The sequence below is a fragment of the Panthera uncia genome, chromosome D1 (genome assembly GCF_023721935.1).
Source record: "Panthera uncia isolate 11264 chromosome D1, Puncia_PCG_1.0, whole genome shotgun sequence".
Taxonomy (NCBI): Eukaryota; Metazoa; Chordata; class Mammalia; order Carnivora; family Felidae; genus Panthera; species Panthera uncia.
Window position 1 is genome coordinate 17,565,968 of NC_064808.1, and position 15,700 is coordinate 17,581,667.

Below are 15,700 nucleotides of genomic sequence, written 5' to 3' on the forward strand. Positions count from 1 at the left end.
TTAAAAAAAATAAACTGAAGAATCAGGATTTGTTGGCATGCTACTTTTTGATGATTAGAAAAAGAAGAAGAAGAAGAAGAAGAAGAAGAAGAAGAAGAAGAAGAAGAAAGATTGTCATTGAAGAACAAGAACCACCAACTCTGGACGTAAGAGAGAGAGGATGATCACAAACCCAAATGACTGACCAAAGCTATCAATTGGTGCTAAAAGCTCTTCTGTCCTCTACAAAATGTGGTAGCCTCTGCTGTGCCGGTTTCACAGCATCAATCCCCCAACTAGAGTGCAGATATCCAAGAGCTTTACAGAGCAACTCCCAGGTGATGTGATTCCAACAGCTGAAAACACTCGATATGAAACTGGGAGATCCCAGGCTCATCGCCAGAGATTCATTTTAAAAGCCTCTTGAACGGGGCGCAAATGGAAAAAACTCCTATTTGGAAGAAGGGACATCTGGTATTATACCCCCACCCCGCACTTACCCACTCAGGTGTAAGGGGGGCCTGATCTCATGGGATGCAGTGTCTCATAGGATCCTGACAGCTAGAACGTGCTCTGTCAATTAGAGATCGCTTTTTCTCCTCCTTTCTGACCTTCCCCATGCAGTATTCTTCACATATAACCTGCCTTAGAATTTAAAAAGGACCAAAAAAAAAAAAAAAAGCCCCCAAAGATGATACAAAAGAATGTAAAGAAATAAAATAGGCCTAGAGTTTAAGAGAAGATTAAATTTATTAGATACTAAATACAAAAGTAAAACCATCAAAATAGGGACCCCGAAAGCTCCCACCCCAAACTCTATAAAAGCATTACACATAGGCACACAATGGCTAGCAAAGACTAAAAAGGTACAACGCTTCCAAAACGACAGATGCTCAGCTTGAGAAAATTGATGATTGGGTCAGATGAGCCCATTCCTGGAAGAGCCCCTTGTTGGCTCCGTCACAACATCAGGCCAAAACCCTCAGCCTTCTGGACCAGACGCTGATGTCAGGGATGCCCTGAGCATGTGACTGGCGGCAGCCCACTTACTCTCTCTGTGCATTCTCCAGTTGCTTCATGATCAGATCCTGCTTCCGCTCCGAGAGCACCTGATAGAACCGGTGCATGGCTAGAGGGTCCAAATGGGGACAGAGAAATGAAGATTTAATGGGTTTGCGGGTGGGTTCCAGACATCCCTAGATCATGGCAGACCACCACAGAGCCCCTTGTTCAGGGATGCTGAAGTTCAATCCTCCCTTCTTTGGGACAGATTTCCCAGTCTACCTGCCGCCTCCCCAGGGTCTCTTGCTAAGCTTCGTTATCACGGCATCCGCCTGCCAGACACCTTCATATCTCCGATCCTGTAACCTGGCTTATAGCTTTGTCCTCATCAGGGTTTCTATCTGCCTCTAGTGTCCTTTGGCTCAGTCCATGCTCTAAAAATGTTTCTGTAACATAAACGTTCTCTCGTTAACAGTCCTATTCCCAGCAGGTAGAAGAGTGTCTGGTATGTGGAGAGATGCAATAAAAAAGTTGGTGAAATAAAGGTCATGTTCTCTATAACCTTCAGAGGAGAATCTGAAACACCACAGTATAACGTACACGGACCTCCATGGTCCTCCGTCTGTCTCACCTACCAAACCACGGCTGCACAAGGGCAGTGCACCGCTTCTGATTAGCTGATAGTCCCAATGCTCTGCTCAATGCATGCACAGAACAGATACCCAAAGGGCGCAGTGTCCTTCAAGTGCCTATCTGTTCCTGTTTGCAAAGGAGCTTGGGAAATAGGAGATAGGAAAGTGGGGTGCACCTGGGTGTCTCAGATGGTTAAGCATCCAACTCTTGGTTTCGGCTCAGGTCATGATCTCAAGGTTTCATGAGTTCGAGCCCCAAGTCAGGCTCTGCTGTGCTGACAGTGCAGAGCCTGCTTGGGATTCTCGCTCTTTCCCTCTCTGCCTCTCCCCCACTCGCGCTGTCTCTCTCAAAATAGACTTAAAAAAAAAAAAAACGGAAAATGGAACAGATGGTATAGGAGGGCTAGCGCTATCAGCTGCTAAAGGCCAAAAAACAGGAAGATTCAGGAATCGGGCGACAGAGGAGTTGGTGAGGCATCTTTGAAGGATGCCAGGATTTGGAGGTCAGGACCATTCACCTTGTTTTAGCAGGAGGGGCTTATCCGCAAAGGTGATACGGAACCAGCCGGGCTCCTTGCACATGTAGGTCCTGCCACGGGACAATATCAGCTTGTTGTCCAGGAAGCGGCGATGCAGGAGCAGCTCTTCCTCAAAGGTGCACGGATCCAAGTACTAGGGCAGGCAGAAGGACAGAGCTGAGCCCAGGACCCATCCGGTAGGTCTGCCCAACGGCACTGGGCCTCATCCCAGAGCTCACCATTTTCAAGTTCATCCAGATGTAGAGGCCAGAGCCACGGTTGAGAAAAGGGATCCCTAATGCCTCCAACTTCTTGGTCATGTATCCGTGAGCTATCTGCAGCCGGGAGCGGTAGGTGGGCAGGTATACTTTGTCAATCCACTCTGGATGGGTGGGGAAAGACCGCTGTCACAGGGCTTGTGGCAGAGATCTGCCAGAGGGATCCTTACCCAAGGCTCCCTACCTGGGCTTTGTGCCAGCTGTTCCTATTCAAGACTGACTCTGTATTATATTTGATGACCTTTATCCCCAACACACCCACCACTTACCTAGAGCCGGGGTAGAGATATCAGGCTTCTCAATAGTCTGGTAGGGATGTTCTATTTGGATTTACACCCCTGATACCAAGAGTCAGGGTACCCCCTAAGTGAGGTTGATGCTCCTATTGTCAACTGGGCAAGTAGCAGATAATCAGAGACCTCCTTACCTCCTGCCTCAGAGGCTCACGCAGCAGACTTTGAGAAACCTAGATATGCTTGGGGAGCTTTTAAAAGTCCTGATGCCCAGGTTATAGCTCTAGATCATCTAAATCAGAATCTTGGGGGAGAACACCCATATATCAGCATTTAAGCTCCCCAGACAGTTCCCATGTGTCGAAGGCTGAGAACTAGTGTTCAAGGGGCTAGGAACCTGGTTTCTGCCAAATATCAAAAGGGCCTGGCACCATCCACCAGAGATATCTGCTTGGATTTCTCCTATCTACCCCTTTCCCCCTGCCAAAGCTGAAAGACAGTGTCTCTAAACCAGATTATTGAATTACATTCATTTGTAACATTATATACCAGCTTTTAATTTAAATCCTCCAGCCTGGCATCTGCTCTGTTATAGGGAATTAAAGAGAGAGGGCCTTATCTAAGTTTGGGCCATGGCATTAGACAGAGGGGGTGGGGGGGTGTTTCCTCTGAAGCCGGTATTCACTTGTGATCCACGGAGGAAGTTAAATCCAGGTGCCATAGATCTAGCCACACCAACTTGCCCAAATGGCAGCCCTCCTTTGGCCACCTTAGATGATGAAGTCAAGTCATATTCAAGGAGTCATGGCATTTCTTTGTAAGCTTTGCCTAAAGCAAGCAGGGCACTGGGGAGGGAAAACTGACCTCCACATAAGGCGAATTTTGGGCTTTCAAGCCTTAGAGTACAATTTGACTATCCCTGTCCAGGCAGAGCATGAGCTCCCAGACAGTTAGACACAAGGCCCATCTACATTTCAGACCAGCAGCTCCGTCTTCCATCTCTGCCCTACTACACTATCAGAGCCACATCCTGCCCTTCTTCAAAACTTCCTGTCCTGCCACCATTGAGCCCAAGACAGCAAACAGAGTCTCAGTGTTTTAGACGTACATCAGAGGCCCAAGCAGACCCAGGAATCCCCATGGCCATGGAGTCTAGCCAAGATCCCAGCCCAGGATGGGACTCGGTACCTCTGTCCTGGAGCAGCCGGCACAACTTATGCTGGGCAATGCCAGAAATGCCATGGAGGTAGCCAAAAGAGCTCACAGCAGAGGCCACCTCCCTGTTGTGGGTGTAGAGAACACCAAAGCGGAAGCCAGAGATGCCGAAATCCTAGAGGAAAAGAAGTAGGAGAAGGAATACCTGGTCTGCCCACCTCCTGGCTCCCTTTCCTTTCCTACCCAAAGACAGAAAGCTGGGGCTCACCTTACTGGTGCCCCAGATCACATGGGTCCTGTTGGGGTCAGGCAAACTGGAGAGGAGACAGTACAATCATGGTTATGAAGAAGTATGTGAAGAATGAAGACTTGGGGTCAATGCGGGTAAGAAGGGGAAAATGGACTTGAGGTCCTTCCTAGACAAAAAGGCCTACAGGGCCCAAAGTTCAAGAAACAGTTGCCCCAGTTAAGCCAGGAAGTCAACAACAGGTTTCTCTGGCGAACTAGATGGGACAGCCCCCAAGCGCCCACTGAACGAAGTCCAGGACCCTCAGCCTGGCTGGTGGCCTTCCTGTAGCTGGTCCAAAGCCACCTTTTCAGCAGTTAGCTCTTCACACATATGGGCCACCCATTGTTTCTAAAATGTGCTCACCTATTTCTTATCGTCCCATTTTTGGTGAAGCTGTTCCTTCTGCTGGGCATGCCCTTGCCTTGCTTTGGCTGCTGGGATCCTATCTTAGGGCCATATACTATCCTTAAGAAAGTTTTGCCTTAGGGGCGCCTGGGTGGCTCAGACAGTTAAGCATCCAACTCTTGATTTCAGCTCAAGTCATGGTCTCATGGTTCATGAGATCAAGCCCTGCATTTGGCTCTGTGCTATCAGCACCAAGCCTGCTTGGGATTCTCTCTCTCTCCCTCTCTCTCTGCCCCTCCCCTGCTCGTGCTCACTCAATCTCTCTCAAAATAAAAATTTCTAAAAAAGTTTCCCCCTATTTCTATTCTCTCCCTGTGTACTGCTTATCAAGAAGTTCCTCCCTGACCTTCTGTAGGGCTTTATGTTGACAGTAACCTTTCTACCATGCTGTCAAGTTATCTCATGTACAAAATGGCATTTAAAAAAGACCTCTGGGGGGCACCTGAGGGGCTCAGTCGATTAAGCATCCAACTCTGGATTTCAGGTCTGGTTATGATCTCACAGTTCATGAGTTCAAGCTCCACATCAGGCTCTGTGCTGACAGCGTGGAGCCTGCTTGGGATTCTTGCTCTCCCTCTCTCTTCCCCTCCCCCACTCACATCCTCTCTCTCAAAATAAATAAACTTAAAGACACTTGAGAGGAAAGATGACGCTTTGCTCATTTTCACACTCCCAGTGGCACTTAGCCCATTTCCTAGCACATAGCCAGTAAAGTTTATGGCACATGAACTCACCCTGCAAAAGCAGGAACCTCCTGGCTCTCATTCCCAACGGCTGAGGCCAACTCACCTTTCCATGCTCAAAACACTGTGGAATGTGATGAATTCATCAAACACAGACAGCATGTAAATCTCATCTATAATTACATGAAGGTGGTACCTGCAGGTTGGGTAAAAGAAGGAGAATGTCTAGGCGCTCTCCAATCTCAACTCATTTTCTTTTATGGTCTTCTCTGGACACAGATCAGCTACTCCTACTGCTCCAGCAGCCCATCCAACCCTTCCAAGCGGCATGGCAAGGTAGAAGGGGGGTGGCCACCAGAAGGGGTCTTTAGACCTGGCTCGGGGGTAGGAAGGAAGAGGACCCAAAGACACTCAGGAGAACATCTAACCCTTCAACTGTAAAGCAGAGACCAACGAGGGGGGCTGGGTGTCCCAAAGAGTTTTATATCTGGTGTAGTCAGGGAGCTCCCACCCAGGGTCCGAATTGAGTAGCGGCATTCAGTGGGCTCAGTGCTAATGCACATCATGTTGTTTATTTTCCCAACAACCCTCTGAAGCAGTGGTGGTATCTCCATCTCACAGATGAAGAAACAGTTTCTGAGACATAGTTCATTTCCTCAATCAGCAGATGCTAGAGCTGGGATTTGAACCTAGTTCTGTCAAATTCCAGCCCACGGACTTCCAGTGTTCATCCTCTTGTCCTCCTGCTCTGCCATGAATTGGTCTGGATTAGAGTTATGAAATTTGAATAAGTGTTTCTTCTAGAAAATGGGAGATTAGGTACCCTAAACAATAGGGCTATTTCAGAACTCCAGAGATGGTGGATGTCAACATGTTTGTAGGAATGGGACATGAGGGTTCTCTGGGGACACATCTTCACCCCACAAGGTCTGAAAGTCTGTCTTTCTCAGCACCTCAGGCCAAGTAGTTTGGGAAATGGATGCTGGGAGAGAGTGGTTACACAACAAGAATTGGAAAAGCAACAAAACCAGATCATAATTGTTGTTATGTAGGTGTCTGTACCTGGGCAGGAAAAAAAAAAGAAAAAAGGCAAAATGGCCCAAAAATGTAGGGTTGAAGCATGTGGGCGCCTTTTCCTTCAATTTCAGTGTGAGTTCTACATAGCTTTGCAAAGTATACTGTGCAGTAAAAATATTGGAGTAAGTTTGTCTGGTTCTGACTTCTTGACCGTGAGTGATCAGAACATTGTTAAGGGACTTTGTGTAGTCTTGAGGGGTGGAACTCTTACCTCTTGGCAAACTCCAGGTATTCTTGTAGTGAGTCTCGAGAGTAGATGTCTCCCAAAGGATTCTGAGGGTTGATTAGAATGAGGCCTCTGACCTTTTTCCCCTAAAAAAAAAAAATATAAAAAACCATAACTGAGTGAACACAAGTCCTACACATCTACCTGAAGTTCAGCTAAAGGTCACATCAGGACACCCCATTATGGACACCCAACCAAGGCCTCATTGGGATCTCAGCTCCTTTAGGTGGGATCTTGAACATGCAGGCCCAGAAGGAGCTCTGGGGGCTGCCATAGACAAGGCTCAGGGCTCCCAGGGGGACACGGCCCCTGGGACACTGCTTCTTCCGAAGGAGCCCACACCACCGTGGTGAGAAGGTTGTACCGGGTCTCAGTCCTCAACCCTTCTCAGGGACAGCAGTGCCCACCCTGAAGACAGAGGTCCCTCCTTACTGTAAGCCTAGCCTCAAGTAGAGCTTGCTCCAGCTTGTCCACAGTGAGCTGGAAAGGATGGGGATTTGCATCTGTGACCTGGAAGACAAACGCTGTCTGAGAACTGCCTACCAGAAAGCTTCTAAGCCTTAGTTCCTCATCCCACAGACACTGAACAATGCTTCATGCCCAGGGCTACAGCCCCACATGCCTTCTTTGCTCTAATTTCTCCATCTCCCCCCACTGTCACTTATATGGGAGGAAAGAGAGTTCCCCTACACCTTCCAAATGCCCTAGAGACCTTCCATTGCCTAGGTGGGCTAAGCAGGGGGAAGGGTCCCCATTCTGACCTCACTGTCCAGGTGGACAAGAATCAGCTCAACTTTCGAATACAGGCAGGCACTAAAGGCGAAGCCACCATAAAAGGGGGCAGGAATCAGAAAGGCCTCTGGAAGCACAGGGAGACAAATTCGTCAGTCCATGGTCTCCCCATCAGAACACGCCAGGCCCCCTAGACCAGCAGCAACACTATAGACAGAGAAGGTTAGTTTGGCAATCCATCCTGCTTGGGGCTTAATGCTTTTGGGCTCAGGCTCTACAAAAGTTGCATTCTTATAAATGTTATTTGGGGAACGCTAGAGAAGTTTCTTCTTTGGGGGTCTGCTAGAGAAGGAGAAGGGGAAGAATATTGCTATGAATGGCTCAGAATCCAGGTTACAAACCAAAATAGGCTTGCTAACAGGTGAAATGCTAGTCATCCACTGAGTCTTACCAGCTCCAGTAGGAACACAAGAGGCTGAGGTCTGTGCCCAGAGAGGGCGCTCATCTCTCTGCATGGCTCAGGTTACCTAGACTTGGTGAACCCATGGGTTCTTTTCTTCCCATTCCTTTGGCCTCATTGATGAGCAAACCAAGGACTCACGCCTTTGAATGAAACTGCCATCTTGGTAACTTCCTTCTATGCAGCCAGAGCTCATCAAGATCTGAGACTCTTGTTTGGGTGTTGTTAGGAGGGAGACCAAGAACAGATCCCTCAGCCTTGTTTGATCTAGAACTAATTAGTTTTTTGTTTGTTTGTTTGTTTGTTTGTTTGGGTGGGTGGGGGGGGGGGGGTTGTTAGTGTGTGTGTGTGTGTGTGTGTGTGTGTGTGTGTGTATTTTGTTTGTTTGTTTGTTTGTTTGGTGGACGAGGATAGGAAATCTATCTTGTGAGCCAGTTACCAGGGCTCTCTGTATTGGAGTTGAGTCCAGAAGCCCAGCTAAGAATATACTGAATTGGCTCCCATTGTCACATTTCTAAAGCATAACTCACTGAGGACCATCACACATTTTCCTTCCATATTAAATGGGGACCCAAATCTCTCGCTACTACAGAAATAGTAGGAAGATGTTCTGATCAATGTAGAAGTCCCAGTACTTTAGGGGAAAGGCCTTGGGTCAAGATATTCTTCTTCCCTAAGGTCCAGTGCCCATTGTGCTGCTATTTCCCAGAGGGAAAGCAAAGCCCATTAACTTACCCCCTGGATCACAAAGAACCATGGCCAGTGTGGAGAACACAGAGGAGCAGCCATTTAGAACAACTACCTGAGGATGCACAGAAGACAGAAATCAAAACCCATCCCCCATATAAGAAGGTCTAGCCCTTTTCTCTCCCTCCCCCTAGGACAGGTATCAGGAACCTCTTTATCTGGTTATCCACTGGCCTTATCCATTGGCCTTTCCTCTGCCCTGGCCCTGAGGGTCTCTGCTCATTCTAGAAAATACAAAAGAGTCCCCCAAGAATAAAGCCCTCTACCAAGGGGTCAGTGAGGGTGGGAAACTGACTCACATTTTCTGGATCAAGCTGGTCAGGTACCTTGCAGTAGTAGGTCAGGAACCGGGCCACCTCTTCTCGCAGGCTGTGGACAAACCCAGAGAGACTTTGTGGTGCCCAGGCCCAGGGGCCCTTCCTCATTCGGGATCTAGACTACAGTCTTTTCCAAAGAGCAAGGTATCCAACCTCATGTTACAGGTTACTGACTGAGGCGATCAACTCCCCAGGCGACACAGACAAGAAGTATGAGAGTTGAGACAAGAAATCAAGCCTTTTGAATTATAGGGCAGTGTTATTTCTATGACACCAGGCTCCTGATGAGGTTTCGCTCTAGATATTTTGTAGAAGTTGTTACCCAAAGAAATAGGGAGGTAGCCAACCAAGAATCTGGTGCTTTGGGTCCTTCCCTGGATGAGAGCAGGTGTCTAGGGGCCAAGAGACTTTAGATCTGGAAGTTACTTACAATGGTTGCCCTCTCCAATCAGGATATTGCAGCAAGGCATCCTCAATGTAGTTCATATCGCTCTGACTCAACTGTGGACAAACAGAGCATGAGGACAGCCAGCCCAAGGAAGCCCAACAGGCCTCATCCCACGGCTCAGACACATCTGGGTGTTTGCCCTACAACACAGGGCCTGACAGAAGATGAATAGGGAAACATGCCCCTTAATGAATGGAGGCCCAATCTTGTCATAGATTATACAAATAGAGAATCACTGGGGAGTATCTGATGACCCTACAGGGCCAGAGGCTCCCTTGGCAGCCTACCCACCATATACCCATCCACAGCACACCTCCAAACACAGTCAGTAAGCCAGAAGGTTAGATGTGCTATTCTAGAAGCTCTTTTCTCCCTTCTTTCCCCAAACTCCTAAGTCCAACTCCTGTATCTACCGCTTGCTAAGAAACATTCTAGTGGGACTAGGCCCGATGGCGGGTCCCAGCATAGCACAGGGCTTGGCTTACCCGTTCAGTCATCAGATCAAGGCAGAGCTTATTCTCACTGAGTCCAAGGTTAATGAAGCCCTGGAGATGGAAGGAATCTGAGATCAGTCCATTTGCCCTGCCCTATATGGGCCTCCTTAAACATTCTAGTAAATACTCATCCTAGGTTATTTCAAATGGAAATCTCACTGCCCCATGAGGCAGTTCAATCCATGTTTAACAACTTCAAGTGCTAGAAAACTTTCACAGACCCAAAAATCTTACAGCTTGCAAGTTTTCCCCTTCAGAGCCACATAGTACTTATATACCAGATACCAGTCGTTGAGTTCTTATCATGAGCCAGACCCTAGCACATGATTTAAAGAGAGTGAATCTCAGAAAGATTGAATAACCTACTAGCCACGTGACCACAGCGATGGGCAGAACCCACCTGCCTGACCCAGTACCTGCCTCATATCCATCTCTGCTTCCATGAGAGGGCCCTCAACTTATTGGAGGAGATATGGTCCCTCAGAGTCCAGTGGAGATACTGGGCTCAATTGGTCCCCAGAGAAGCAGATGGCCACTGACCACACATCATTTAACTAGAAACAGAAAAGAAGGTTTGACTAGCACTGTCCTCCATCCTTTGGCTGGAGAGCTGTAGTGAACCTCCCTTGCTGGAAGTCTCTCGTTGGCTCCCTAACACTTAGGATACCATCCCAACACCTCACAATGGCCTGCCCCCATCCACACCTCGTCACAGCACTCATTTCCCCCAACCTAGCCTTTCCCTTATCACTCCCAGCTCTTCCCACCACGAAGCTTTCACACATGTAGTTCCTCCTACCTAGAGGTCCCCCCTCCCACCACCTCCACCATATGGCTGGCTGATTCAGTCTTTAAGACACCTTAGACCACCCGAAGAAGGCAACCCCTCATACACTCGGAATTATTATTCATGTTCCTTTCCCCAATGGCTGACTACATTCATCACTAGACTGAGTTCCATGAGGGCATGTCTGCTTACCACTTTGACCACAGTGACTCCTAGTGGGGAAGAGCATGGACTCAGGGAAAGCAGGCTGCGGGGGGGGGGGGGGGGGTGGGAGTCTGGGGGAACTGGAAGGCAGGGGACTCAGACACAGCTCTTAATTTTATTAGGCATGTCACCTTGTTTCTGTGCCCATTCCCTTCCTTATCTATAGGACGACAATAGCGTCTACTTTACGGAGCTAAGAAGAGTAAGAGAGCCCAGTACTTGGCACAGGACTCAGTCAACCCTAGTGATTGGGGCCCTTGAGTAGGTGTCTCCCCCCGCCCTCATCCTCACCATGGTGTTCTTGTCCTCGTGGTATTTGTCTCTCTGGTAGATCTTGTAGTCCTGGAAGCTGGAGTGGTATAAGGCAGAGATGTCAATCCCACGGCTGGACAGGTGCTGACTGACAAATGTAGCTTCAGGATCACTCAGTTGGTGAACTGGCCAGTCAGGCTGCCTGGAGGACTGGGCCCACTGCCCGCCTCTGACATCACGCCTAACGTCCAGGGAAGGGCAAGACGGTTGGAGCCCTAGGCCACCCATGGCCCCAGACTGTAGGAGGTTGACCAACTGGTACATTAAGCGGCCCAGGAGGGCTTCCTGCTCGCTGGCGGCCTGACTGTGCCTCTGCTCCTCCAGCACCAGGTCCTGCTGCAGGTGCCTGGTCGTGAGGTGCATGAGGTTCTTCTCTATGGTCTGCTTCAAGTGCAGCATCATCTCCATCAGGTGGGTGTGGATTCTCTGGTTTCTGAGGCCCTGACCCCTCATCTGGGCAGAGGGCATACGGAACATGCCTAATCGATGACTCATGCTCTGGGTCTTTGTCTTGGCCTCAGCAGGCTGGCTGGAACCTGCAGAGAAAGCGAGAGACCACGAAGTGCATTAAAGGAAACCCTCCCCAGGGCGCCTGGGTGGCTCGGTCAGTTAAGCGTCCGACTTCGGCTCAGGTCATGATCTCACGGTCCATGGGTTCGAGCCCCGGGTCGGGCTCTGTGCTGACAGCTCAGAGCCTGGAGCCTGCTTCAGATTCTGTGTCTCCCTCTCTCTCTGCCCCTCCCCTGTTCATGCTCTGTCTCTCTCTGTCTCAAAAATAAATAAACGTTAAAAAAAATTTTTTTTAATAAATAAATAAATAAATAAAAATAATAATAAAGGAAACCCTCCTTGACCCTGAGGAGATCCAGGCCGGACCTCAGGCTCCTCACTGCCTCCTCCTCCTTCCATGCCTTGGGTATAGGTACATGTTGGCTCAGGGAGAATTACCGACTCATTCAAGGGCAATGCCTAAGAGGCCCCAAACCCAGACCCTGGAACACTATAGCTAAATGGCATTAAAATGTGTTCTGAAGAAGAGCATTAGGGCCCACTTTGAGAAAAAGGGGAAAGTGAACAGGTATGCTTCTGGGGTCTCCTCCTTCTCCCTCCATCAGAGCAATTCCTGCTTTACAATGTTCTAAGAAAAGGGGATTCTGTAGAAATAAAGAGACAGAGAGAGAAAAAGAAAGAAAGAGAGGGAAAGACGGGGGGGGGGAAGGGGGAGAGAGAGAGAGAGAGAGAGAGAGAGAGATAAAGAATAAAAAGCCTGAGTAAATTATTCTGCTAGCATAGAGGTGAGTACTGCCCAAGGGCCAAATCCAGCTACCTCTTTTTGTAAATAAAGTTTTACTGGAATACAGTCACATTTGTTTATTGATATATCATCTATGGCTGCTTTCACACTATAATGGCAGGCCTGAATAGATGTGACACAGACCATAGGATATGACTCACAAGGCATAAAACGTTCATTATCTGGCCCCGTTTGGAAAAAGTTTGCCATCCCTTGTTCTAGAACATCAGCCCCTCTTTTTGTCTATTTTTCCTCAGTCCTTCTATCCTTCTTTGTGTCATTTCCTTACAAATACCTTCAACCTGCTCACTGTGACAGCTGCCTCAGACTTCCATCACTAGTAACCAGGGGCTAGATACATGGTTCTTGAACTTCAAACTTCACCAGAATCACTTGGAGGACTTGTTAGCACAGAGATGGCGAGGCCTCCCTGCCAGACTTTGATTCGGTAAATCTGGGGTGGGGCCTGAGAATTTTCAGTTCGAACAAGTTCCTGAGACTCTACTTTGAGAGCCTCTGACTATTCAGACCAACCTTTCGTCTGAAGAGAGGTCAAAATGATGGGAAAGACCTAAGAAACACCTTTTTCAAGCCTTGAAGAATCAACCAAACACATCGGAGAGCAAGAAGCCACACGGTAAGAAAACCTGAGGCCAACAGCTGCCTCTAATTCTTTGTATGACAATCTTCATATTCCCAGACACAGAGACCTCTTTTCCTAAAAAATTCTAGATTTACAGCCCTTCCACTAGAGGCCATATTCTGAGTTCTTATTCTAAGTTCCATCCCCGCCATATGCAAAGCCTCGTTACCTCCTTCACGGGTTTGTTGCACCAGGGCTTCAAGGTACTGGACACTCTGCCCAACTTCTCCAAAACATGTCCAGTCTGCCTGGGATATGCCCATAGCCATCTATACTTCCCCCTCATGACATTTAATACTGTTACATGTTCAGTATCTCCCCAGGTCAGCCTTCATCATTCTATCGTTAGCGCAGTGCCTGGCACATAGGTAGCTAGGAGGAGAGGCACAACCACAGGATGTTGCCAAGTCAGTGAAGAGAAGAGCAAAGCCATGAGGACTTTGCTATAGAAGATGGGGCGGTGACCAGATACAGCCACAGGACGAAACAGTACTGAGTCTTGATTTAGGGTGCCAACTTCTCATCGGCAGTGATACAAAGAACTTCACACGCCAGAATTAGGAACACGCATATTGTTTAGAAAGAGATTGAACAGATATACATTCTCATGTCTAGACTAACCCTTTGTTCCACAAGCAAAATACTTTGTTCTGCCTCAGACTCCCTCCCCTACAAGTTAAAGGGTCATTTCAGTGGGGCTTTCAACCCTGCAGATAAGGAGCTCATACGGTCCTTCCAGATACAGACATCCCCCAACTTAGAATGTTTCAGTTCTTGACCTTATGACTTGACGATGGTGCAGAAGTGACACGCATTCAGTAGAAACTGTACTTGGAATTTCGAATTTGAACCTTTTCCTGGGCCAGTGATGTGCCGTAGGATCCCGTCTCAGGATGCTGGGCACTGGCAGCAAGATGCAGCTCCCAGTCAGCCCCACAATCATGAGGGTAAAAACCATTTACAACTATCCTGTACCCATACAACCCTTCTGCTTTTCACTTTCAGTATTCAATAAACTAAATGAGATACTCCGCACTTTATTATAAAATGGACAGTGTTCGAGGATTTTGCCCAGCTGTAGGCCAGTGTGAGTGTTCTAAAAATAATTAAGGTAGGCAAGGGGCGCCTGGGTGGCTCAGTCGGTTAAGCGTCCGACTTCAGCCAGGTCACGATCTCGCGGTCCGTGAGTTCGAGCCCCGCGTCGGGCTCTGGGCTGATGGCTCGGAGCCTGGAGCCTGTTTCCGATTCTGTGTCTTCCTCTCTCTCTGCCCCTCCCCTGTTCATGCTCTGTCTCTCTCTGTCCCAAAAATAAATAAAAAACGTTGAAAAAAAATTTTTTTAAATAATTAAGGTAGGCAAGACTAAACTATGATGCTCAGTAGTTCAGGTGTATTAAATGCATTTTCAACTTATAACGGGTTTATCAGGACAGAAGTCCATCATAAGTCAAGGAAAATCTATACTCGGATAGCATAGAGGGGTAGTTACGTGTCAACAGAGATTCCTGTGGTTTTGCCTTCCAAAAGGTGGTGCCTATCATCCCTGCTGGTTCTGAGGAGTTTGGCAGGAAGGGCCACACTGCTGGACAAGATTTCTCTTCAATGGGCAAGAAGTAGGGGGTTTCCGCTTTCTTCCAGGGCTACGCTCTCACATATTGAGGGTCTTTGTCCTGTACCACCTTAATAACAAAACCAAAGATATCACAGCTCTGTAATATCCACTAGACCAGCACATGGTCTCAGACTTTAAGCAGTAATCCCAGTTCATGCTGGATTAGGGGCTCTCTTGAACTTCTTGCCCCGGAAGTCCTTGATGTTACCAAAACTCCACGACTCTGTCCCATCCACCCAGCCCTCAGCCAGGGACTCCAGGTACAAAGAAAACAGTGATCAGAATTATGTAGGGCAACTGGAGGCCAGTGTGGCCCAACAAGCTATTAGAGGAGAAAGGCTGCTCGAAGCAGTTAGGATGAGAACCTCTCCAGGCAGGCTTATGGAACAGCAAATAGTGCTAAGGCAAGTACCTAAAAGAAGTGTGTTTTCTTGGCAAAATGTATTTTTTTTCTTTTTTAAATGTTTATTTTTGAGACAGAGACAGAGTGTGAACAGGGAAGGGGCAGAGAGAGAGAGAGAGAGAGAGAGAATCCTCAGCAGGCTCTAGGCTCTGAGCTGTCAGCACAGAGCCCGACACCGGGCTCGAACCCACAAATCATGAGATCATGACCTGAACCAAGGTTGGGTGGTTAACCAACTGAGCCACCCGGGTGCCCCCAAATTCTTTTTAAGTTTATTTATTTATTTTGAGAGAGAGAGACAGCAAGTGGGGAAAGGGCAGCGAGAGAGGGAGAGGCAGAATCCCAAGCAGGCTCCACACTGTCACCACAGGGCCTGATGCAGGGCTCAAACTCACGAACCGCAAGATCATGACCAGAGCCAAAGTCTGACGCTTAACCTGAGTCACGCAGGCACCCCAAAATGTATTTGAAATGAGTATGTAGTAAGGTCAGGAGGAAACCTGGCCGTTAGATTTCTGCCAAGACTTATATTTTCTATAAGAAAAGTCTATTGTGAAAAATGTTGGCCCACAAAGGCAATAATGCCCCTAAATTGTCTGGTATTGAGGTATACCAACCCTTTCCTCAAGTTGTCTTGTACATACCTTGGTTTCAACATTCCCCAGCTTCCAACCATCTGCCTGTTAAGTCACACTCAGGGGTCTTCTATAACAGCTAGAAGCCATGGCTCAGAACCAGCCCAACTGATACCAACAACCTTCCGAAAAGAGC

The 15,700-nt window shown here is 48.1% G+C and overlaps 1 protein-coding gene across 1 annotated transcript; it reads right to left on the minus strand.

Moving 5' to 3' along the window:
- Positions 1–741: 741 nt before the first annotated feature.
- Positions 742–11,518, minus strand: ACCSL (1-aminocyclopropane-1-carboxylate synthase homolog (inactive) like). Its single transcript, XM_049617574.1, has 14 exons — positions 10,958–11,518; positions 9,667–9,726; positions 9,164–9,234; positions 8,716–8,785; positions 8,405–8,471; positions 7,239–7,336; positions 6,910–6,987; positions 6,463–6,563; positions 5,281–5,370; positions 4,066–4,111; positions 3,831–3,972; positions 2,371–2,513; positions 2,132–2,285; positions 742–1,108 (listed from the first exon to the last, which is right to left on the minus strand). Exons 1-14 carry the CDS (start codon positions 11,471–11,473, stop codon positions 1,026–1,028), a joined length of 1,719 nt encoding a protein of 572 aa, XP_049473531.1. The 5' UTR covers positions 11,474–11,518; the 3' UTR covers positions 742–1,025.
- Positions 11,519–15,700: the final 4,182 nt, after the last annotated feature.

Coding starts and splice junctions, on each gene's coding strand:
- ACCSL (XM_049617574.1), bottom strand. CDS start 11,473: ATGAGTCATCGATTAGGCATGTTCCGTATGCCCTCTGCCCAGATGAGG. Junction 8,472..8,715: donor ACCAGCTTGATCCAGAAAAT/GTGAGTCAGTTT, acceptor GTGCATCCTCAG/GTAGTTGTTCTAAATGGCTG. Junction 6,988..7,238: donor TTGTCCACCTGGACAGTGAG/GTCAGAATGGGG, acceptor TTTGTCTTCCAG/GTCACAGATGCAAATCCCCA.